The sequence below is a fragment of the Hemibagrus wyckioides genome, linkage group LG06 (assembly GCF_019097595.1).
Source record: "Hemibagrus wyckioides isolate EC202008001 linkage group LG06, SWU_Hwy_1.0, whole genome shotgun sequence".
Lineage (NCBI taxonomy): Eukaryota > Metazoa > Chordata > Actinopteri > Siluriformes > Bagridae > Hemibagrus > Hemibagrus wyckioides.
Window position 1 is genome coordinate 36,097,006 of NC_080715.1, and position 25,336 is coordinate 36,122,341.

The 25,336-nt window shown below is 40.0% G+C and overlaps 1 protein-coding gene across 4 annotated transcripts in view; it reads left to right on the forward strand.

Moving 5' to 3' along the window:
• The window catches only part of wasf1 (WASP family member 1), a 68,525-nt gene that overhangs the window by 16,942 nt on the left and 26,247 nt on the right, over positions 1-25,336 (forward strand). For 3 of the 4 annotated variants that reach the window (XM_058391740.1, XM_058391743.1, XM_058391741.1), the window contains exons 2-3: positions 12,837-13,005; positions 16,053-16,187. In XM_058391740.1, coding sequence (XP_058247723.1) covers positions 12,873-13,005; positions 16,053-16,187 — 268 coding nt within the window. In that variant the 5' untranslated portion in view covers positions 12,837-12,872. The remainder of the gene's footprint in view (positions 1-12,836; positions 13,006-16,052; positions 16,188-25,336) is intronic. The other variant, XM_058391742.1, reaches the window with a different exon arrangement.

Sequence of the window (25,336 nt, forward strand, 5' to 3'; positions counted from 1 at the left end):
TCACTCATGCACTCACATACACACACACACACACACATGCTCTCTCTCTGTCTCTCTCTCACACTTGCGCGCACACACACACACACACACACACACACAATACCCTTGTAAACCAGTCTATCTTACTGGTTTGACTTATCTTCTGTACTGTTTCACAAATTCTCGTCTAATCCATGACCGCGCTCACCGTTTTCAATTTCTTATGATATATTCACTAAAGTTGCTGAAGTATCTGTGTCCTGACATTTCTAAGTTATAACATTATTAAGCCTATTTTTAGATGTTTCTATTCATTTCAAGCAATGGCATAATTGTTTGAAATGATTAATTGTGTCAAGAAAAGGTTTAGTCTTATATATAATAGTGAGAAATATTTAGATAACTTTTCCTTTATTCAACATTTTTATTTTTTTGCCAAGCTATCATGTTAGCCACGTTTAACCTCAGGACTCATTAACGTTAAAAAGCCATTAAAACACTTACATGATTCGACCTCAGCCTTTGCATAAAGCTGGATTTTAAAGACAAAGCATTGTTTGTCTATGCAGAATGAACTCCCGCTTCCCCCTTCTTTTTTTTTTAGACAGCTATGATTCACTGGCCTGTGTGGGCTTTTCTAAAACCGAGTGCTGTGTGTTTGTTTGTGCATTTGAAAGACACTCAGTGGTGCGTTTCAATAGAACCGTTCTCAATCACATAGTTCAGTGTTGCCGCCCTCATCTTGCCCCAGCAGGCTGACTGGCGCACTGTGCCGTTGGCACTGCTACTGGCATCGAGCACCACGGTGGCCTGGAAGAGCCTCTGGCGCCTGCCAGCTTTGTGTGGCCAGAATCGGGCCATTCACAGCACATCCAAAATGGCAGCCAGGCCTTTTGAAAGGGCACAGTAGGGTTTAATGAGCAAGTCACGCAGCTGGATCGCTATGGGCTGCTTCCATCGTGCTGGGGCGATAAACCGACACCCGCTTTCTTTAGATGCACTAGGAAAAATCTGGTGTGCTAGACGGCTATGGATTTACTTACATTGTTAGCGAATTAGACACACATTTTCTACAAAGCACATTTTAATATGAAGAAAGAGCTTTTGTAGACAATGACTGATTAAAAACAGAGGCCAAAACACACATAGTTAACTCTGAGGAGGTGAATATTTTATTATTATATCAGAACATCTCCAAAATGGCAGGTCAGATGGGTTTCCCAGTAATCAGTGGTTAGAACCTGTCAGGAGCGCCCAAGGCTCGTTGATGCGTGTCTGTTCCAATTACGCTGGAGAGCTTCTGTTGTACAAAAGTTAATGCTGGCTCTAATAGAAAGAAGAAGAGCATCACAGCATCCTGTGTATGGAGCCTTTATACTGATTTCTGTACACTAGGGAAAGCACCTACAGTGGATATGTTAGCATCAGAACTGTACCATGGAGCAATGGAAGGTTTAATGAGTTCTTATACATCATGTGGATGGCCAAGTGCATGTGTGTTAGTCACCTGTGGAAGAAATGGCACCAGGATGTACGATGAGAATAAAGTGTGATGTTTTGCTGGAAAACCTTGGGTCCTCCAAATTCCCCAGATCTCAGTCCAGTCGAGCGTCTGTGAGATGTACTGGACAAAAATGTCCGATCCATGGAGGCCCCACCTCACGGCTTCCAGGACTTAAAGGATCTGCTGCTAACGTCTCGGTGCCAGATGCAACAGCGCACCTTCAGAGGTCTAGTAGAGTCCATGCTTTGATGGGTCACAGCAGTTTTAGGAGCACAAGAGGGTAAATGCATAATATTAGGCAGGTGGATATAATGTTATGGCTAATTGATATTAATTACATCAGATACACTCTATCTGTCTGATACAGAATCCTGTGTGTGTGTGGGTTGAGAGGATTATTTTACTAGTTTCATCTGTCTAAATAAGTAGGGCAACAGCCTTCGGTTTGAGTGTGTGTGTGTTAGCTTGTGTAACACAGCAGTAGGAGTAGCTCTTTCATAATAAATGTTTCTTCTTGTCACAGGACACTGTATAAAATGTGTTGTGTAGAGATTCCTGCTGCAGCAAACTGCATGTTTGAGAACGAAGGGAAAATCTGCACTGGCACACTGGTGCTTGTTTTTTACTCCATTTTTATCGGATGGAGTGCAGCTCAGAGGATGAAGTAAGAAGCAGCAATATATGAACATGGGATCATATGATGAGAAGCTGGATTGTCAGATATATCAGTGGGCAGTTATGGATGGATGGATGGATGGATGGACAGATGAATAGAGGATGGGCAGACAGACAGAGGAATCTATGGATATATCAATGGACAGTTATGAATAGATTGATGGACAGATGGATGGACGGACAAACAGACAGAAATTGATAGATATATCAGTGGGCAGTTATGGATGGATGGATGGATGGATGGACAGATGAATAGAGGATGGACAAACCGACCGAGGAATTAATTTATATATCTGTGGATAGTTATGGATGGATGGATGAATAGAGGATGGGCAAACAGACAGAGGAATTTATGGATATATCAATGGAAGGATGGTCGTATTCAGGGGCAGATAATTGGATGGATAGTTTAATAGATGGATGGTTAGATCAATGGACTGTTGGATTGATGAATAGATGTGTGTGTATATATATAAATGAGCAGATGGAAAATAAATGGATGGATTGAATTATGGAAGAATGGATGGACAGATCAAGGGGTGGATGTCGATGGATCGATAGATCAGTGGACAGATGATGGACGCATGGATGGATAACGTGAACAATTCAATAGATGGATGAATGGATGATGGGTGGATATATAGCAATGAACACATAGATTGATGAATAGATGCATATATAAATGAACAGATGGAAAATAAATGGGAGGATGGATGGATGGATGGATGATTGGTTTGTTGGACAGATGAATGGGTCAATATGTCAATGGACAATATTATTAATTAACATTTGCAGAGTGTGATAGTGGTTTTCTTCTTACCAGAGTGTGATTCCTGATGTTCTGCTGCACTTTATATGTAGGAGTGTAGAGATGATGTGAGATATCAGCTCAGGGTTCAGCTAACACTTTGTCCTAGTTGGCACTTTGGTTGACTTTTTTTTTTTTTTGCACGATTTCTGAACATGAAGAATCTTCAGCCAGCCATGGAGACACATGGGGAGATTTAAGAAGCATTTCAGGGCATTTGCAGTAAGGCTTAGGTAAGAAGAGTACCGATATATTGAGCAGAGGTCTGTAACATTCTCATTATATGCTTTAAATGATCTGGGTGTTTACAGAGTATTTTGAAATTAGCTCAATTTGGCAACCCTGTCTTTACTGCTCTAGTGAAAATGCTCATAGAGTAAGCATAAGGAATGATTTTTACCTCAGTTGAGGCTACAATTAATGCGTGTTGCAGTTCCCATTTTTGACCACTATAGGAGCATGAGCACTCAACGATCAGAAAATCAATGAACCAACACTATATAGCTGAAAGTATGCGGGCAGCTGATCACTACATCCATATTTACTTGTTGAACATCCCATTACACATTTGCTATATGATCCTCCACTCTACAGGGAAGAGTTAAGCCAGAAGAGCATTAGCGAGCATTAGTTGGGCTCTTATGTCTGCTCAGAAGACTGGGAGAAAGCTCCAAAGGCATGTTTGGCATCTCTAAATTGTCCGTAGCGTATGATTGTGTCCTGCGATAGACTGGCAACCCATCCAGAATGTCAACCCATCCTTGTGCCTCTGAAATAGGCCCGTGTAGTTTAAGTGCTACAGAAAATGGATGTTTTTTTAATTATACGTGGCTAAAGATTTATGCTAGCTCAATGTTTATGGTTCTGAGATACTGATTAAGATCTCAGAGCTAATTTTAAGCCCTTAAGCAATTAACCCCTCAACCCCTAACACTTAGGTGCTTCTCAAGACACTTTGCATGAAGGCATCTGGATAATGAATAGATGTATAAGATGCGAGAGATTATCTCAGGCTACAGGCAGCTATGAGAGCATAAAATCTATCAATATGCTTTCCTCTGCTAATGACGTTTAAATGTAATGTCAGGGTTAATTAAGAGGTCAGTATTCTTGTATCGGATTCAAGGCTCAAATGCGAGAGACGACAAGCAAAAAACAAAACAAAAACAAAGGCAACCCATGAAATGATCCATAATTGAAAGATGGGGGAAAGGAGATTAGTGGTCAGGAAATTCTAGACTCTCGAGCACTAAGGAATCACAGCCTGGATATGAATGAGCGATAAGGCTTTGTGAAGGGGCCAAGAAACAACCGTGTACACTTGAGGTGTTTTTAGACCCGTAGATTTGTGCTTTGTTCTGAAACAAGGGACTCAAACCGTCCCTATGTTTCTTTTCTTTTCAGTGAAATTTCACAGCGTACATAGCAGTCTTCTGTTAAGACGGATTATCGGGCTAAAAGTGTGACTCTCGTCGTAGTAGTGCCGGTATAATTGGTCAGTCTGAGCAGGAATCAAGGTTTCATCGGGATTAGCAGAGTCGTTAGACGTCATTTTCAAATAGTTGGTGTGTTAGGTTGGATTGCAATTGTGTTAGGGCGATTGTCATATTTATACATTTACATTACATAACATTTCATCCATTCAAAGTCTTCGGAATTTTGATATGTGAGCAAAATGACTACAGTACAAAGAAGGTTTAGTCTAAAACCCTGCTTCGGATAATCAATCTGATTTGTGAAAACGTGAAATGAGTGTTAAACATCGGGTTATAATGTGTGCTGTGGATTTTATTGCCCCTGTAAATGAGTGTTAGTATTTCGCCAATTCAGTGAGTATTGATTAGAAGCGTAGAGGTACGACTGAACGTAGTAACAAGTAAGACATAATCGGTTTCAAATGAAGACAGAAAAGCGACAGCGTGTGTCGTGTGTTGTGAGATAAATACGAGTAGCAGGTGAATTCTGGGATGTCCGTAGTATGTGCATGTATTTTACAGGTGTATGTATTAGCATGCTGAGTCTGCAGTCAGGCTATAGCCTTTATTTTCCCCTGACGGGCAGAAAGTAGCTCATAAACATCGTAGGAGAATCTTGAAAAAAGGAAAAGGATCTTGTAATGCTGAGGTAGTGTTATTTCAGGATCTCGTCTCTCCCCTGAAGACTTTGTAGATGAAAGCGCTACTTAAAGCTGCGCCCTACAGTTGGGATTCAGGTGCGAATATCATCAGCGCATGAGTGAAAGAACTTTACCGCACTTTTCTGCATGCGAAAGGAATGAGGGTCTTGCTATTCCTGTCACTGTTGGTGTTTGGGTGTGTAGCATTGTTAGTTTCTTAATAATTTGTCTTTGTTTTTAATATTGACCAACTTGGCAACTCTGTAAAATTATAAAATGATGCTTGAGTATGATGCACTTTTTTTGTCCTGACAAAAAAAAATGCTAATTATTGACAAAAACAAAATGTGTACACCTCTAATTACATGCTTTTTGACAGAAATAAGTTAAAATTTAATTGATTTATTTATCTTTCTTGATGCTGCACAGTCATGCTCAGCATTATGTTCAGGAGTGTTATTATTGCAGGAAGTCAGAAATATGAAGAGCTCATAGAGGCCCACTGGGGCAGGATTTACTCTGCCCCATGCTCACGCTAGGATTGATTTGTTTACCGTTAACGTTAACATTTTTTTTGTGTTTGTCTCACACACCGTGGCCATGGCTATGAAAAACACATCTTTTGTATCAAAGATATCTCAATCTGTTTGAACTGTTTCATCAGTTTTGTATAATTCCTTTCCTTGATTAATAAAAAAACGTTTAATTTCTAGCTATCCTGGCTAGTTTTAACTAACCTTTGGAGTTCAATTATCATAATAGTTGCGCCATTTGCGGAAAACAAATAAAAGATTTCAGGAAATTTGTGATGGACAAAGTGGACGTTTGGCTGTTCAGTGTCGGATGGTCAGAGCTGCTGTAACTTAAAAGAAATCAATCTTCTTCTGACCAGTCAGAATCAAGAAGCAGAATACAGCTACTTTTCTTTGACGTTGAAATGGAATGTGATGTGAGATCGAATATTTGTGTGTGTGTGTGTGTGTGTGTGTGTTGCTTTTTTATATTGTATATCAGGTTGAAGCAGAAACCATGAAGCTATTTTTAGGTTTGGTGATGTACTGAACACTATTCCTGTTGTTTTGACGAGAGAGAGAGAGAGAGAGAGAGAGAGAGAGAGAGAGAAAGCAAGAGAGAGAGACCTCTGGAGATTCTCAGCTAATTGATACCAGCTGTAAGCATGAAGATCAGGAAACGCCTCCTATCTCCGCGTGTTAGGATTGGCTGTCATACTGCAGGAAGACTTCTGATTGGTCGATTGCTGCTGTCTCATTGTAGGTCACTGTTTTTTCACGTTCTTCTGCATCCGTGTGATCAGACCATCAACCACGATTAAAATCTCTGAGATCACATTTTTCCCCTTTCTTTCTTTCTTTCTTTCTTTCTTTCCTCCTTCCTTCCTGTCTGTCTGTCTGTCTTTCGGATGTTTGATGTGAAGTGACCTGTTTTTGGATGATTATTATGGATAGCTCTAATGATACATAATGATATAATGAATAATTATATGAATATTCAGGTGTACAGGCATTCCTAATAAATTGGACAGCAAGTTTACAGTGCTAGTGTGTATGTATATATGTATATATATATATATATATATATATATATATATATATATATATATATATATATATATATATATATATATATATATATATATACTACTCACAAAAAGTTAAGGATATTCGGCTTTCGGGTGAAATTTCAGGATGCACCTAAAATGCTCTATAACCTTTACAGGTGAACTTAATTTGACCTTCTCTACACTTTTGAATGCACATGTCCAACTGTTCAGTGTTTCAGTACTTTATGCAGAACTTGCTGTTCTCTAACAAGGTGCTTAACGGCAAAATTCACAACCGGTGTTTGATCCATGAATCGACCAATAAATTTTCTGGTTCAATTAAAATTGGTATTTAAACAGTCCTCTTCATCATGCTGTTCACATTTTGACATCATGAGACCAAGACCACACCTAACAATTGATCAACAGTACCTCGCCATTGCGAGGCTTCAAACAGGATGTTCTCAGAGGGAAGTGGCCACTGAGCTTAGAGTGTCACAGAGTGTCATCAGCAGGTTGCGACAGAGATAGAGAGAGACTGGAAGAGTCACAGAAAGGCATAGAAGTGGACGTCCTTTGGCCACATCCCACGTTGATGACCACTTCACTGTGAACAGTGCCCTGCGGAACCGGATGATGAATGCCACTCAACTCCAGGCACATTTAAGGGAGGTGAGAGGCACCCAAGTGTCACGTCAGACCATTCGAAACCGTTTACATCAGCATGGTCTGTGTGCTAGACGACCTGCAATGGTACCTGACCACACCACCAGGCACAGGCGTCATCGTTTTGCATGGGCCAGGGAGCATTTACGCTGGACGAGGGACCAGTGGGCCTCAGTGCTGTTCTCTGATGAAAGTCGATTCACGTTGAGTAGAAATGATGGCCGCCAACGATGTTGGAGACGTCAAGGAGAGCGCTATGCATCAGCCACTGTTGTGGTGGTGTTACAGTCTGGGCAGGTGTGTCTACTCAATACAGAACTGCCCTACATCTTGTGAACAACACAGGCCTAATTTCATCTTCATGGACGACAATGCTCCAGCTCATCGAGCTCGCATCATTAGGGAATGGCTGCTGGAGGCTGGGGTACCTCAAATGGAGTGGCCTGCACTTTCTCCAGACCTGAATCCCATAGAAAACCTATGGGATCAGCTGAGTCACCGTGTAGAGGCTCGTAACCCTGCACCCCAGAACCTCAATGACCTGAGGGCCGCCCTTCAAGAAGAGTGGAATGCCATGCCTCAGCAGACAATAAGTTGACTCGTGAACAGCATGAGACGTCGTTGTCAAGCTGTAATTGATGGTGAAGGGCACATGACAAATTATTGAGACACTGATATTTTTTGTTGTGGTATACCCACCACTGTTGTTGGATTTTGTTTCAATAAATTGTTTGAGATGAGGAAATCACCATTGCATGCTTCTACTTAAATGCCCTACTTTCATGATATAATATCACTGTAGAGTGAACTTTTTACATTTTCCATAAATTTCACCCAAAATCCAAATATCCTTAACTTTTTGTGAGTAGTGTGTATGTATATATATATTAGTATATGAAGCTTTCTTAGTTAAGGACATACTATAAGAATTTGCTGTATATGTGTTTGTATATGTATTATTATGATGTCATTGTTCTACTAAGGTATAGAACGGATTTTTAACGCCCCTGATTGTCTGTTTCTGAGGTAAAGGTTAGTGTCAGATTTCGCCCTGGTGTAGAGATAGGATCAATCAATCAATAATTTATTTGTATAGCACTTATTGACAACTACAAGTTGATGGATTGTCCTCACAATCATCGTCAAACACACACACACACGTGTTGATGTTGGTGTGAATGATTCCTCCTCCCTCACTATTCTCCTTTTCAGATGCCATTATACCCCCTTTGTAAAGAGTTAATGCACCGTTAGTGTCGTGTTAGCTCAGACTTTTCCGTATTGTCCCCAGGGCATCAAGCTGTTACGAAGGTCATGCAGGCACATGGAGATGTCTATTGTGTCCAGTGACGCACCTCCTTTATGTTGAGATGCAGTTATTTTTGGATGGTAAGAGTAGATCAGGAAATGTAGAGAGTGACCCATCAGACAGCTAGACAGGGTTGCCAACCTCAGCGTGAGTGTGTGAATGTGAGACAGGAAAATGTGGGGGAGGGTCAGTGACCAGTGTCACATCCTCGGGTTGCCTTGGAGATAGCGGAATATGAATGACATCCTGAAGAGATCAAACATTGTTTTCTCTTTGCTCTCCAAGCCTCTTCCCTCCCTCTCGTGTCATCTTGCGCCACCACTGTACAATTTATGAAGGAATCTAATCAAGTCGAGCATAAAAAAGGCAGACTGCCCAGTGTCCCGGACTCACTCCAACAATGACACCGGGCACAAAGGAGCGGAGCCGGCGCAGAGCGATACGTCACTCATCCACAGAAAGATTCTGCACATCTTCCTCAGAGAATATATCCGTCACTCATTTCCGAGACTGAATCGATCCTTCTAGAAAATTCCGCACTGAACAGATGCCGGATTTAGTGAAATTCACACAACCTTTGAATTCCATAACCCAGGAAATATACATAGAGTCCGAATCTGTTAATCACAAAATCTTCAAGCGGTTAGTGACCTTTTCCTGAGATGAAATTGAAAATAAATGAGATCTTGTGCTCAAAAAACCATCTGACGAATTTCCCTGACGAAAATGTCAAAAATATTCTTTCCATTTTTTCTGCTCTTGCTTTTCATATTTCTTCATTTGCATCTTTGGCATTTATTTATTTACTTACTTATTTATTTATTTATTTATCACCTGACATCACTGTGGTTCTTTCTTTCTTTCTTTCTTTCTTCCTTCCTTCCTTCCTTCCTTGGTAAATAAAAGTTACTAACTAACTAGTATCTCCTTATATAAAATGTCATTCTTAACTACGATCAAAATTTACAAGTTTGACATTTAGTGATATAAAATCAGTTTGTTGATTGGGATTTTTAGGGTATTTGAGCACACGGTTCTCACACTGGTATAACCGTACCCAGAGTAAATTTTTAACCAATGAAAACACGGTATGCAAATGAAACGCAAATCGTTCCGTTTCAAGAGCTAGTCATGTTAAAGCAGAGTCCTGTCGAATAAATTAGCTCTTCAGATGCTTGACGCTGAGTCAGCAGCAGCAGCAGTGTCTGAGACAGAGAAGACGGATGATCTTCACTGTCTCTGTTTATCAGCTCTGCTCAGTTCACTTCAAAGTAAAGCTGGGATACTGATCTGCACATGATATGAGCGAGAACACACAGATCTCTTTCTTTCTTTCTTTCTTTCTTTCTTTCTTTCTTTCTTTCTTTCTTTCTTTCTTTCTTCTTTCTTTCTTTCTTTCTTTCTTTCTTTCTTTCTTTCTTTCAAGCGTCCTTTCTTTCTTTCAAGCGTCCTTTCTTTCTTTCTTTCTTTCTTTCTTTCTTTCTTTCTTTCTTTCTTTCTTTCTTTCTTTCTTTCAAGCGTCCTTTCTTTCTTTCTTTCTTTCTTTCTTTCTTTCTTTCTTTCTTTCTTTCTTTCAAGCGTCCTTTCTTTCTTTCTTTCTTTCTTTCTTTCTTTCTTTCTTTCTTTCAAGCGTCCTTTCTTTCTTTCAAGCGTCCTTTCTTTCTTTCTTTCTTTCTTTCTTTCTTTCTTTCTTTCTTTCTTTCTTTCTTTCTTTCTTTTTCTTTCTTTCAAGCGTCCTTTCTTTCTTTCTTTCTTTCTTTCTTTCTTTCTTTCTTTTTCTTTCTTTCAAGCGTCCTTTCTTTCTTTCTTTCTTTCTTTCTTTCTTTCTTTCTTTCTTTCTTTCTTTCTTTCTTTCTTTCTTTCTTTCTTTCTTTCTTTCTTTCTTTCTTTCTTTCTTTCTTTCTTTCTTTCTTTCTTTCAAGCGTCCTTTCTTTCTTTCAAGCGTCCTTTCTTTCTTTCTTTCAAGCGTCCTTTCTTTCTTGCTTTCTTTCTTGCTTTCTTTCTTTCTTGCTTTCTTTCTTTCTTGCTTTCTTTCTTGCTTTCTTTCTTGCTTTCTTTCTTGCTTTCTTTCTTGCTTTCTTTCTTTCTTGCTTTCTTTCTTGCTTTCTTTCTTTCTTGCTTTCTTTCTTTCTTTCTTGCTTGCTTGCTTGCTTGCTTCCTTCCTTTACCTTTCTACTTCCTTCCATCCTTCCTTCCTCTCTTCCTTTCATCCTTTCATTTTATGAAATATCTGTGAGACCAGTTATCACACACACACACACACATACACAGAGAGAGGGAGCTCATCGTCTTACATATAACCGGAAATGAACACCGTCTGACTCATCAGATTGGTGTGGTATTAAAGAGGATACTTAATTAAACAAATTGGCTAAGAATGATAATTAGGCTATTGTGTGTGTGTTTGTGTGTTTGTGTGTTGTGGACATGTTTAAGCTTCTCATTGATCATCTGCGCTAAAGTGGGGATTTCTTAAAACGGTTCATTTTATACGAAGTGGGATTAATGGACTGAGATTAATCTGCCTCTCTTTTGAGAAAGTGTGTGTGTGTTGGTGTGTGTGTGTATGTCTGTGTGTGTGATTTTCTTTGTCTCTGCTGTTCTGGACTGGGGGCTGCATTGGTTTTTACATAATTAGATTCTACTGCACTGCTGCCAAGCATCTCTCTCTTTCTTTCTCTCTCTCTCTTTCTCTCTCTCTCTATTTTTCTCTCGCTGTCTCACTCACTCTCTCTCACTCTCTCTCTCTCTCTCTCATGTTTTTTCTTCCAGCTTCTTCCCACCGTCTATCAAAATAAATAAATAAATTAATTAATTAATTAAAAAATGAACGAAAGGGAAAGACGAGTGCAATGCGGCTTATCTTTCACCTGTCTCTCTTTCTTTTCTTTTTCTTTTTCTTTTTTTCTTTTCTTTTTTTTTTTACATAATAGTTTAGCTTTAATCTCTCGGCTGTTCTAAAGTGCTCGGTGAGTCACTCTTAATAAAAATGATGAAATGCTTGGCAGGGCACGATGTGGGAGGGAGCAACATTAAAGTATCCGTATGTTGATTTTTTTTTTTCTTTTAAATGAGGAAAGGAAGCAAGGAAGAGGAGGAGGGAGATAAACGAGTGGAAGAGGCGGACGGACGGGGGAAGGAGATGGAATGGAGGAGTGTGTCTTGCTCTGGGATAGATTAGTCATCCTGACCGCAGCCGTACGTCTTTAAGGTAGATTGGGTATCGTGTGTGAAAGTAGGACAGAGAGCAATTGAATTTTAACATGAGGGCTGAAGGTCACATGCCAACGTCAGCAGGAATGTAGAGGAAGAGGAGGAGGAGAAAGAGAAGGATGACACTTTAACTGGAGTATCTGTATCCCTGTTACATTTTCAGGAACTACTGGGATTTTCACACACAACAGTTTCTAGCTTTTCCACAAGATGCTATCCAGTGAGTAGTAATTCTTCTGACAGGATCAGTGTTAGAGGTTTGGAGAATGGCTTTTACATGACAGGAAGGTAGCTGCTCTTTACATCTGTGCTGAGCTGAAAAGCACACAGAGCTTTTCTTTTCTTTTCCATTTTCCTTCCTTCCTTCACAAGCATCAAAATAGCACACAGTGCATCTAAACTTGAGGTACCAACCTTTTTCCATCTTTCTTTTTCTTCCTTCCATCCATCCATCCATCCATCCATCCATCCATGAGCACACAGTGCTTTCAAACTTGAGGTGGATCTTTCTTTCTCTCCAGTCTTGAATCATGTTAGAGGATGTGTCAGGGCCGAAAGAAGAAAATGGCCGCCGCTGGATGAATTTATAAGGATCATATGAACGTGTGTTTGTGTGTGTGTTTTACAATACATGGGTTAAATAAGAAGCAATCTCAGCCTTGTCGTTTGTCTTATCTCAGGTTTCGCTTGAGAATCGAGTCTAAATGACGGAATATTTCAGACTTAATCTAATTATCTGTGTACTCCTCCAGCTCAGCGTGAGCGATTAGCCACAGAAGGCATGCTAATACTCTTTATGACCAGCTGTGTGTGGGTGTGTGCAGAATCTGCAATATGTAGGTCACGCTCATGCTAGTTCTCACCGTCTCTCTCGTTCCTCTCCCTCACTTCATGAACCTTGTTAATGACCTGGAAATGGTTCAGGATGCTTGGTGGGTTGAATGGAAACGAATAAGTCATTGGCTGATCTGCTGTTGATGAGTTTTCTTGGTGTTTTTTCTGTAGGTACATCTGTCCCAGGTGATCGTGGAGTGAGTGAAGATGCCGCTGGTGAAGAGGAGCATCGAGCCGAGGCACTTGTGCCACACGGTGTTGCCCTGTGGTATTAAAAACGAGCTGGAGTGTGTCACCAATATCTCCCTCGCCAACGTTATACGCCAGCTCAGCAGCCTCAGTAAGTGTGTGTGTGTGTGTGTGTGTAGTTTGGTGTAAATGAAATTTTCCCGAACTTTTTGAGATTCTTTAAGCACAGAAATAACATTCAGGAAGCCTCCTTCCTTCCTTCCTTCCTTCCTTCCTCCCTCTCTCCCTCCCATCCATCCATCCATCCTTTCTTCCTAGCCTCCATCCTTCCTAACCTCCATCCATCCCTTCCATTTTTCTAGCCTCCATCCTTCCCTTCTTTTTTTCTAGCCTCCATCCTTCCCTTCCTTTTTTTTGAGCCTCCATCCTTCCCTTCCTTCTTTCCAGCCTCCATCCTTCCCTTCCTTCTTTCCAGCCTCCATCTTTCCCTTCCTTCTTGTGGTGCTCACACTGTACAGAAAGAAACGTGTCCATTATATAGAGTGTAAAAGATTTCAAAAGTATTTGATGTAATTAAGACTTGCCTTGTTTTTCAGAAGGCCCTTTGGATGGATGGATGGATGGATGGATGGATGGATGGATGGATGGATGGATAGATAGATAGATAGATAGATAGATAGATAGATAGATAGATAGATAGATAGATAGATAGATAGATTTTTGTTTAGCCTCCTTCCTTCCTTCCTTCCTTCCTTCCTTCCTTCCTTCCTCCCTCTTCCTTCTAAGGGCTTTTTTTGAGCTAGCTACAGGACATGTGCAACACACTGTATAGACAGAAACGTGTCCATTATAGTTAAAGATTTCAAAAGTATTTGATCTAATTTAGACTTCCCTTGATTTCAGAAGACTCTTTAGATAGATGTGAATAACCACATTGTTATAGACGACTGGATCAGAGCACCTCCGTAACAGCAGGTCTTATGCAGTGGTTAATACCTAGCAAAAGTGCTCCAAGGAAGAACAAACCTGAGAATCTCCTAACTAGGGAAGAAACACTATGGGTGGAGGCAGTGTGATGCTCTAGGATGTGTGATGTTCTTCTGGAAAACCTTCAGTCCTGGCTTTCAAGTGTATGTTTCTTTGACTCGTACCACCTACTTAAACATTGTTACAGAACAAGTTACACCTCTTCATGGAAACTAACAGCAGTGAACTCTTTCAGCAGGATAATCCTCCTTGATATACTGTAAAAAACTGTTCAGGGTTTGAGTTCAAGGTGTTGACTCAGCCTCCAAATTCCCCAGATCTCAATCCAACCAGATCCATGGAGGCCCCACCTCATGGCTTACAGGACTTAAAGGATCTGCTGCTAACGTCTCGGTGCCAGATACCACATCACACCTTCAGAGGTCATAGCATATTTGGGGGCATGAGGAAGACCTACATAATAACAGACAAAAGGTTTTAATGTTATGGTTTCGTCTACTTGCAAACAAACTCGTACTCAAGCAGATAGGTACAAATCGTTTGCCGCTTTCTACTTGAAAATTATATGACAATGATCCTACCATTTCCTGTGAGTTAAGCTTGTTGCTGTTTAAAAGCAGGATACAGTGGAAACTATTTCCCATAAGAAATAATGGAAATGCAGATAATCCGTTCCAGCCACCCAATAATATGACCAATATGAAGCGTATGTAAACTTTATAGCTGCTTACAAAGAACTGACGCAAGCCAAGCATTCATGTGCCGGAAATGCTTCGTAATATTTGCGAATTCGTGATTAGCTTTGGTCGGCTGTATATGTATATGTATGTATATGTATGTATATATATATATATATATGTATATATATATATATATATATATATGTATATGTATGTATACACTACTAGTAATGTGAACATACACTGAGCATATATAGCATTTTAAGCAGTTCACAGATTTAACAATTGAAAACACACATTATGGTAAGTATAAATAGTCAAAAAATAAATATGATATATATATATATATATATATATATATATATATATATATATATATATATATATATATATATATATATATATATATATATATATACACTACCAGTCAAAAGTTTGGACACATCTTCTAATTCCATGGTCTTTCCTGATGTTTATTTCTTTCTACATTGTAAAACAATGCCGAAGGCGCCGAAATACACAATAATGTCGTTTGGACAGTTGATATTGAGATATGTCTGCTACTGATGCTCTGTAAAGCCTTCATAACGGCTCTAATCTGAGGTGCTGTTAATTGGTGATTTCTGAGGCTGGTAACTCTAAATGAACTTCTCCTCTGCAGCAGGGGTCAGTTTTGGTCTTGCTTTACTGGGATGGTCTTCATGTGAGCCAGTTTCATCATGGTGCTTGATGGGTTTTGCAAATGCACTTGACAATACTGTTCTTGCAAGAACTATTCCAGAACACCTGACCTTCGTGTCTTAAAATAACAACCGACTGTTTTTTTTTTTTGTCATTACATATGGATTACTTAAGTCCATGTGTGTTATTTCATAGTTTTCAGTATTGTTCTAGAATGTAGAAAATAAATCCCTAAACAAAAAACATTGAAATAAAAGGTGTGTCCAGACTTTTGACTGGTAGTGTATACGACATGGACATAATAATATGAGACAGTGTTTAAAATGTGTAGGTGTGAATGTTTGCTAGTATTTAATCTGCTCTGGAAAGGCGGCATGGATATAAATCTCCAGACGCGAGCTAACTGCAATACAGACACATGGTTATTGCTGAAGCTCATTAGAGCTGTGTTTGTGAGGGACCGTTGTTTAATTCTCTAACTCTAACAACACACACCATCGATCAGTTCTATCCACAGATCTCATCTTCGGATGATTTAATTAGGAGATTACATCCGAGGTACTGCAGAAACTCTTTACTGGAGTTTTTGTTTGGTATTTGCTGGTGTGTTTGGGTCTGGTTTTTGAAGACCTGAGAGGAATTTTAATAGCAGGGTTTCAACAATTAGGCTGGAAAAGATTTAGCTCTGTATTGCACTGTTAATTGTTTTGCCTCTTGTTTTCTTTTTCCTCCTCTATTGTGGAATTAAAAGGTCAGTAAGAGTAAAAGGGTTGCAGATTTTGGGTAGTGAATTCCTGAACTTATTAGTTTTGTGTGTGTGTGTGTGTGTGTGTGTGTTTCCTCTCTGTAGGTAAATATGCAGAGGACTTGTTTGGGGAGCTCTTTAATGAAGCACATGCCTTCTCCTTTCGAGTCAACTCCTTGCAGGAGCGAGTGGACCGTCTGTCTATCAGTGTGACACAGCTCGACCCTAAAGAGGAGGAGTGTGAGTACACACACACACACAATAAGTTGGAGGATGTGTGATGCACTATTCTTTTCTCGTTTGCAGTGTAAATGAAACGCTCCCCAGTGCAAACTGACTGTTTGTTTTCTAGCAGTCTTACCATCAACAAGTATCAAGTAACACACAGAGAGAGAGAGAGAGAGAGAGAGAGAGAGAATGCGAGAGAAAGATAAATAGAGAGAGAGTGTGTGTGTGTGTGTGTGAGAGAGAGAGAGAAAGAGAGAGAGAGAAAGAAAAAGAGAAATAGAGAGAGAGAGAGAGAAAGGAAGGAAGGAAGGAAGGTAGCAAGAGAAGGAGAGAGAGAGAGAGAGCGAGAGAGAGATAAAGAAAAAGAAATAGAGGGAGGGAGAGAGAGAATGAAAGAGATCGGGAGGGAGGGAAGGCTAGAAAGAGAGAGAAAGAGTGAAGTCCTGACTAAAAGAAAAACACCCCTGCTTGTGAGATGACCCATCCACCTCTCTCTCTTTTTTTTTTTAAACAACAGCCATGTGTTGAGATTTATCCTTTTATGTTAAATGTCTTAAGTTGACCGTCTAACTGTAGATGCTGCAGGCTGTTCCTGTTTTTTGCCCCTGAAGTGTGTCCACAGACCATGGGATCTCATTCTGAAGCTCTTCTTCTGCTCACTTTTTGTTCTGTCTCAGAACAGGCACTGAGGGTAATAGAGAATGAGGAGCTATTGTGTCCGACTCCAACACGGGTAAAACAGGTTCTAGCACAAAAGAGAGACTGGACACAGTGCCAGGGACTTTCTACCGTCATGCAGCCGGGGATGATGCAGTATACCGGTAGAGCCTTATAGCTTAAAGAGGAACTAGAAATCGGTTAATGTCATGCTATAAATATAGATAGAACACCTACTTGTATATGTGATCAGGCATAACATTATGACCACCTACTTAATGTTGTGTTGATCCTCCTTTTACCGCCAAAACAGCCCTGATCCATCGAAGCATTCCACTAGATCCCTAAAAGTGTGCTGTGATATCTGGCACCAAGATGTTAGCAGCAGATCCTGTAAGTTGAGAGGTGTGGCCTCCATGGATCGGACTTGTTTGTCCAGCACATCCCACAGATGCTCGATTGCATTGAGATCTGGGGAATTTGGAGGCCAAGTCAATACCTCAAACTCGTCAAAGCTGATCAAACCATTCCTGAAGCATTTTTGCTTTGTTGCATGGCGCATTATCCTGCTGAAATAGGTCATCAGGGAATACCGTTTCCATGAACTTCGTCTGCAACAATGCCTACCGAGAACACCCCACAAGAGCTGCAGTATTGGGGATGCTCTGATCCAATCATCTAGCCATCACAATTTCGTCAAACTCGCTCAAATCCTTACACTTGCCCATTTTTCCTGCTTCTAACACATCAACTTTGAGGACAAAATGTTCACTTGCTGCCTAATATATCCCACCCACTAACAGGTGCCATGATGAGATAATCAGTGTTATTCACTTTACCAGTCATAATGTTATGGCTGATCGGTGTATACCTCTAAATAATAGTTGAGCAAAATCAGAGAAAACTACACCACAGACAGAAATGTTTACCTTTAAAGTATCTTTCATAGAATAACAGTGATCTATACATCCACAGTGACTTGGATGTGATTTACTTCCTTATTCATTCACGTTTTTTATTTCCTTGCTCTTACCAGTCTTCCGTTAATCAGCCACAGTCAGCAGGATCTCGTTAATTCCTATGAAATAAAACCTAGACAAAGAAAGCAGACGCACTCATTTTTCTCACCTTCAGCTCACAGTGTTATTCTGTTAAACGCCGTTTGTGCAAATTTGTTATTGTCTGCTAAAATGTAAGGTGAATAATAGGCTCCTATTACTTTTTTTGTGAGGAAGTGAGGGATAACTACGGCGATGTGAGAGGAACATAATCTGCCGTGTTTATTGAACGTAAATAACAGGAAAGCAGTTAAATTAATAACGCTCTTATGAAAGCGTATTACATTGCAGCTTGGTCTCATAGTATTAGTGTGTGTGTGTGTGTGTGTGTGTGTGTGTGTGAGAGAGAGAGAGAGGGAGAGAGCAATATAACAACCTTCACTGATGACTCTATAGAGACTAGAGATGAGCTTTATTTCCCTTAGAGTTTGTTGTCTTTCATTGTACATCCTGATGAGGATTTAACTACGTGCTTTTTACATTTTAATGATACGCTTTTCACTTAACTCTGGTTGCTAATCTTGTGGACTGAATTAAAGGCAACAGTAAAAGGCAATAAAGCAGTTCAATGCTAAATAATGTGAAGTGCTGGATCAAGTGCTATTCTACAAGCTTACAAATAGCCATAGAGTGATAGCCATATTGTCCAAATTAAACAATTTCTCAGGAATAAATTCCACTCCCAAAGGATCAAATACACTCCAAATTAGGGAATTTATTATGGGAACATTTTAGACACTGAGACCTGATCTGTACCTTTTAATTGTGACAGTAAACGAAGCACTAGTTTTGTAACCACTACTGATCATATAGCTTGTTATTCTGATGCTAGATACCATATAACTGGCTGTGTGTGTGTGTGTGCACTCTTTTTCTGCTTTAGTCAAAGATTTAACACCTACAACATGATATCAAAACGTTCTATTTAAGATGTATCTGTAGAACCCCAGTGTGTGAGGGTGTGGAGGAAGACGGCAGGCGGAATTTTAGCTGAGCTCCAGGCTTGCGTTTCAGTCCACGCTTTTTTCAGTGCACTTTCAAAAACTCAATAAACAGCACAACAACAAGAAGCGGCAGTATCACACTCATACTTTTTGAGAAACTTGGAAAAAGAGACACAAATTTGTACTTCCGGTTCAGCCTACCTTTCCAGCCACAGCTGATGCTTGACCACGCCCCTGCTGCCAAATACTCAGCCTTGGAGTTGGGGGTATGACTCCACCACTGATGGGAGAGGTAATCTGCCACCACCATCTGCCCTCTTGGTCTTTGGACCACCTCGAAATTTAAGTGCCAATATCCTGGAATCGTTCATGCTGTTGACCCATTAGAGCAAGACGTAATTGGAACAAACTGTACAAGGCCACCCAGGTGGGTAGTACAGGAGGGTGAGGACCACCCACTCGATGGCAGAGACAATCCATCTAGATCATGCTGGACTCCCTTACCAAGAGCTTTTGTCTGATGTATAGCACGTATCTGATGCTTCAGTCTGAAGAACAAAATGGAAAGAAGTCTGGAGAAAGCAATAATAAGCTCCCACACAAACCTGCTTTTAACTGGCATACGGTCAGCTCACTCAACTCCATCCACTGGACTGGATCTGGTGCTTCCTTTTTGGTACAAGTACCCAATAACTACCTCCACCCCTTGTTGGTCCTGGGTCTTGGTCATGCTGCTGTGATTGCTGTCTGATCAATTTGGGGATGCATTTCACCCAAGTGGAAGCTGAGATACTGTTGTTCCCCGTCACAATTTTTTGGGTTTGCTGCGAGTCCCACCTGTCTCAAAAATCTCAATACAGCCTACAGATGTTGTAAAAGCTGTTTTTAGTCTTTACTATAAATGATTGTCAGTAGCAGCATATGCATTGTGTGGTCCGAGGGCCTTGTCCATGAGATGCTGAAACAACCCTGTGCCTCTGACCAACCCAAATGGAAGGGTGACAAATTGGTATAATTGAAACAAATTGGAAAAGGCAGTTTTTCACAAGATATTGGAGTCAAGGGAATATGCCAATAAACTTTCCTAGGTCTAAAGTAGCTGTCAAATAAAAGTCATGTCTGACCAATTGAGCAGTTTATCATTGTAATGCATTAGGTATTCATCATATTTAAACACCACACTGACTGTTATAAAGTCCACACAAGAATGAACCAACCCATCAGTCTTGAGTACCAAGATCACTGTATGACTCCTCAGTTACTACTGTCGAGCGTAGCCTTGGGTCTGTTCATCAGCTAGAGGCAAAAACACATCAGAAAAGTATTTTGTAACTGGGTATCTTGTGCTCTCTGTGACTGTGAGAAGTAGCCTCTACAGGAGACGAGTGTGAATTGGACCACACTTTTTGTCCAAGCTCCTTCATTTCAGGAACCACCATCACCAGAGCCACAGGAATCACCACTCTCCATGGTTTCAGGAGATACCGACAAAGATGCCACAAGGCTTCTACCTGTACAATGATTCAAATGGGAAACCATGTGTAGGCTTGCAGGACCTCCAAGGGGCTTGTGCCATTTATTCCAGTTTCGGACATCTTTGTTTACAAACATATGAATCATATATTTTTTTAGTGTCTGATAAAACCGTCCAACCAGGTCATTTATTTGTGGTGCAGATCGTTTAATGGTGCAGATCGATTGAACCCTTAGCAACTTGTAAAGCTTGCATAGTGTCCATGATATACACCCTGAGTCCACCAAGGCCTGGTGTGTTCTCCCATGTACACTACCAGTCAAAATTTTGGACACACCTTTTAATTCAATGTTTTTTGTTTAGGGATTTATTTTCTACATTCTAGAACAATACTGTTGATTTCAAAACTATGAAATAACACACATGGACTTAAGTAATCCATATGTAATGACAACAAAAAACAGTCAGTTATTTTAAGACACGAAGGTCAGGTGTTCTGGAATAGTTCTTGCAAGAACAGTATTGTCAAGTGCATTTGCAAAACCCATCAAGCACCATGATGAAACTGGCTCACATGAAGACCATCCCAGGAAAGCAAGACCAAAACTTGGGGTAGGAGAGAGAAGAGACTTGTAATCACCAACAGAAACTCCTGCTGCAAGCTACACAGCTTCATTCAGGGATGCAATCACATTGCCCTGTACCCACTCCAACATTCCTGTCAGGAATTAAGCAACAAATTGCCGCCAGCTTGATGATTTGTATTACATCCCGTTCCTCTGCATCAACCACCATTGACAGGAGTCTTTTAGCTGCTTTCCATAGGTGAAGGGGTGGCTGATCTCAAGGAGCTCAGAAGTGTTGCCGGTGTACCTCAGGTGTCTGTCTGATGCTCCGTAAGGCTGCACTCTTGATGCTGGAATACTCCAGCTGTGTCCGTGGCAGCAGCTGCTGGGTAGCAAGCTGAGCTTCCCCTCATAGCAAAGGGAGGAGTCACAGAGCCCATTCCTCTGTGCTATTCCCACGCAGCTGCCACACTCTCATAGAAGCTCCAGGAGGGCCACCAGTTTGCCAGTGGAGGCCATCACGTGCAGGACAGTTACAGGGGACACAGCTGGAGATGTGGTGGGCTGTGTGTGTATATATATATATGTATAGATATATAGATATAGATATATATAGAGATATATATATATATATATATATATATATATATATATATATATATATATATATATAGATATATATATATATAGATATAGATAGCAGTATCACACCCATTTGCCAGTACATTAAAACAAACCAATGCACAAAGACACAAGTAGTCTGGCCAGAAATAAACCATTAAGTGAGAATCATTACACATTACCTGCTGGTTCAACCTCCCTTCTCTTCATCCACATCTGACGCTTGACCACGCCTCCACCACCACAGCTTCATTTATAAAAACCTGCAGAGAATGAATGAATACATTATAGTATGCAAAGAGTATGTCAATATGGCAGCTGAATGCTAGATGGCTAATAATACTGTTCAGTTTCCACGTGTCCAGACAACCATTCCTCCAACTCAATACTACATATTTGTTGTACATATCTTGTTGGTATTGAATAATATGTGGTCGTTAAGCTGAGAGGTTATGGCTTCACCCCACCTTCATACACATAATGATGCACAATCTTCCGTCCTTTATTCAAGTAGCCATGGAGTTATCAGTGTTTGTTGTCCTTCTTTCTATCCCCCTTTCTTTTACTCAGGAGCCAGGCAGGGACTCATTATGTATGAAGGTCAGGGAACAAGAAGGAGAGGACACAGCAAACATGCACAGAGGGAGGGAGATGGACAGATCCAGGGCAGTATAGAAAAGGAAAGTGTGGATTATATGTCACAAAGAGACAGCACAGAGGGTTTCAGAGAAGTAAATCAAAAAAGGAAGGAAGGTGAAGGAAAAATAATGATGTGACATAAAAAAAGAGAGATGTAGAGGCTTGAGTGAAGCCTGAAATGGAGGGTAAGAAGGAAAGTGGAAAAATCAGGAGGCGGAAATATTGAGCCCTGCAGTTAAACTCAGTGGGGTGTGACGTGTGTGTGTGTGTGTGTGTGTGTGTGGGCTGCAGGTATTCATCCTTCTTTAGGGAATAGGGAATTGCTGAATCCTGAATACATGTGTAAATGAATATAGAACAGCTCCATGTTGACTACTGTTTTTTAAAAAAAATGGAGATGAGGCCCATAGAAAGGACGATGGACAAAGAGAAGAAGCCATGAGAATCCATTTGAGCTTCATTTACTGGTAATCTGCTCATTTCCTCCAGTGGTGTATGGATAATAGCTTGTTGTTGTTCTTGTGTGTGTGCGTGTGCGTGCGTGTGTGTGTGTCTGTGTCTACAGTCTCACAAATTTGTGATTGTGGTGGTTGATGGGATGCTTTAGTAGCCAGATGAGCTAGGATAAAGCATGCATCCTTTAGCCCCACCCCTGCATTCATTAAGTCTAAGTTTGTATTAAGATAGTTCTTTAATGGTTCATAGTTACCTATTTGAATCCCAAGGGCAGGGGTAGTGCACCTGGATACCACCTGCCACAAGGTCATGAGAAACTGACTTATTAACTTATTTTATGTGTAACTTTATCAGAATAAACCCTACATAAATTATTTAGCTTCATTCGTTTCTTGTTTTCTCTTCTGTAGTGAAGCTGTTCTTCTGTCTCATATTCACAATACACACCTTTGTGCAGTGTGTGTGTGTGTGTGTGTGTGTGTGTGTGTGTGTGCATCACTCACAGGACTAAACTAATGGCCCATGTCCTTGTTTTTATGACCACATTATTTCACTGCAATGTCTTGGCCTCATAATAGCACACAACACCACCAGCTCCCTCAAGGCGTGTTTCCTTCTCGTTCTTACTTTCTCCCTCATCTTTTCAGTTTGTATCAAATCTGCTGCTATGAAATAGGACTGATTTGTTTCATTTCGGAGCTCATTTGCTGGAGGGTGCAGGACTATTTTCAGCCGGTGATGGTATATACACAAAAAAGTGAAGTGAATAACATTGATGATCTCATTACACTGGAACCTGTCATGGGGTGGAATATATTGAAAGGTCAGTTAGCATAGTTGACGTGTTGGGTCTGAGCTGGGTCTGACATGTTGGGTCTGAGGATCTGAGTTGAAGGAACTTTGACAAGGGCCAAATTGTGATGGTTAGACGACTGGAGCAGAGCATCTCCAAAACCTTTGGTGGGTACGTAACAAAAGTGCTCCAAGAAAGGACAACTGGTGAACCGGTGACAGGGTCACTCAAGCCAAATTCTCATTCATGCGTGTGAGGAGTAAAATCTAGCCAGTCTGGTCTGATCCTACTGGTGTCAAAACACACAGATTCACAGCTTGGTGTGTATGGAGCTGTGTGAGCTATGTGTGAGCATCAGTACTGGAGTATGGAGCAATGGAAGAATGAAGTCTGGTTTGATAAATCATGTTTTCTTTTATGTTATTTGGATGGCCGAGTTCATGCATATGTGTTGCGTTCCTTGGGGAAGAGACCAGATCAGGATTGTTACATGTCTATGGTGTTTCAACAGAATGAAATACAAAAAAAAATGACAATAGATAATAAGAATAATAAAACAAAGATTAAGACAATGTATGATATTGTACTATATTTCGATTTTCTCTGCTCTGTTCACAATGCATAGTACTGACATCAAATGTACCTATAGTGTCCTTGTTTAGTATAGTATAGTGTCCATATTTGCTGTGGCATGTGACCTCAATCCCTCAGGTGAGAGTAAAAAGCTCTTAGTGCCCCTGCAGACTCTCCAAAAGGACCTCCAAGTACACAGGCTGTCTGATGCACTTGGGCAAATGAAAAGGATGGATCTGTATGGATCTGGCCATACAGTATTTTGTCACATTTATTATTCTCGACAGGGTTTTTCTGGGGTGAGAAAATCTATAATGGCAACTAAGATGTGAGAAAATGACACTCTGGTATAATGATAGCTTTATTTATTTATTCATTCATTCATTCATTCATTCATTCATTCATTCCCATTTATTTATTTTGCACATTACTTATCTTGTTTTTCATCTCATTCTCCATATTTATTCCAAAATCTCTGTATTTAGTATTTTTCTGCTATATTTTCTTATATTGTTATATTCTGCTATATATTTTTGTAATATTTTATATTTTGTTATTTGATATATTTTTGTTATATTTTATATTTTGTTATTTGATATTTTTTTGTTATATTTTTGTACTATCTATCTATCTATCTATCTATCTATCTATCTATCTATCTATCTATCTATCTATCTATCTATCTATCTATCTATATGTTACATGTTTGTTTCAAGGGATTTTGTATTTGGCACACGTATAATAAAAAACTGAAATCATATGAAATTTTAAGAAATTTTTATCCACAATTATAACACTGCAAAAAGCATCCCAGAGCTTTATTTAAAATATTAAGAGCCGAACAGTTTCAAATACTAATCATGTGTGATGATAATTAGGATAATAACAAGTACTAAGTTGATGCTGATTGGCTTGAATCCTCATTTCTGTTCTTTCCCAGGCCAAATAAGTGATTAATTGTAGCTCTCTGTTTCTATCCTGTCAAATCCTTTGTCATTAGCTGTCCATCAAATAGAGCGAGAGGAACAGAAAGGAAAAGAATGAGAGAGAGAGAGAGAGAGAGAGAGAGAGAGAGATTTTACAAATAGCAAAAAACTTAAAGTAAGCAAGGAATTAAAGTAAAGATGTAGGTCAGCCCATCCTAGCTGGTGTCCATTCAAATAAAGGAAAAACTACACAATTTAAGGCTGTTCTTATGTACAGCAGTGGAGTATATTTAGTTCCTACAAACTTCCCTACCCCTTTTATTTTGTCTCAAATCCCCTCAGTGCATGGTATTCCCAGCACGGTGAGTACTGCTCTAATTTGTGTTGAATTTGTGACTTTTATGTCTCCAACCTTGTCCCTGACTCGTATATTTACGAGCTGCTTTTCTGAGCA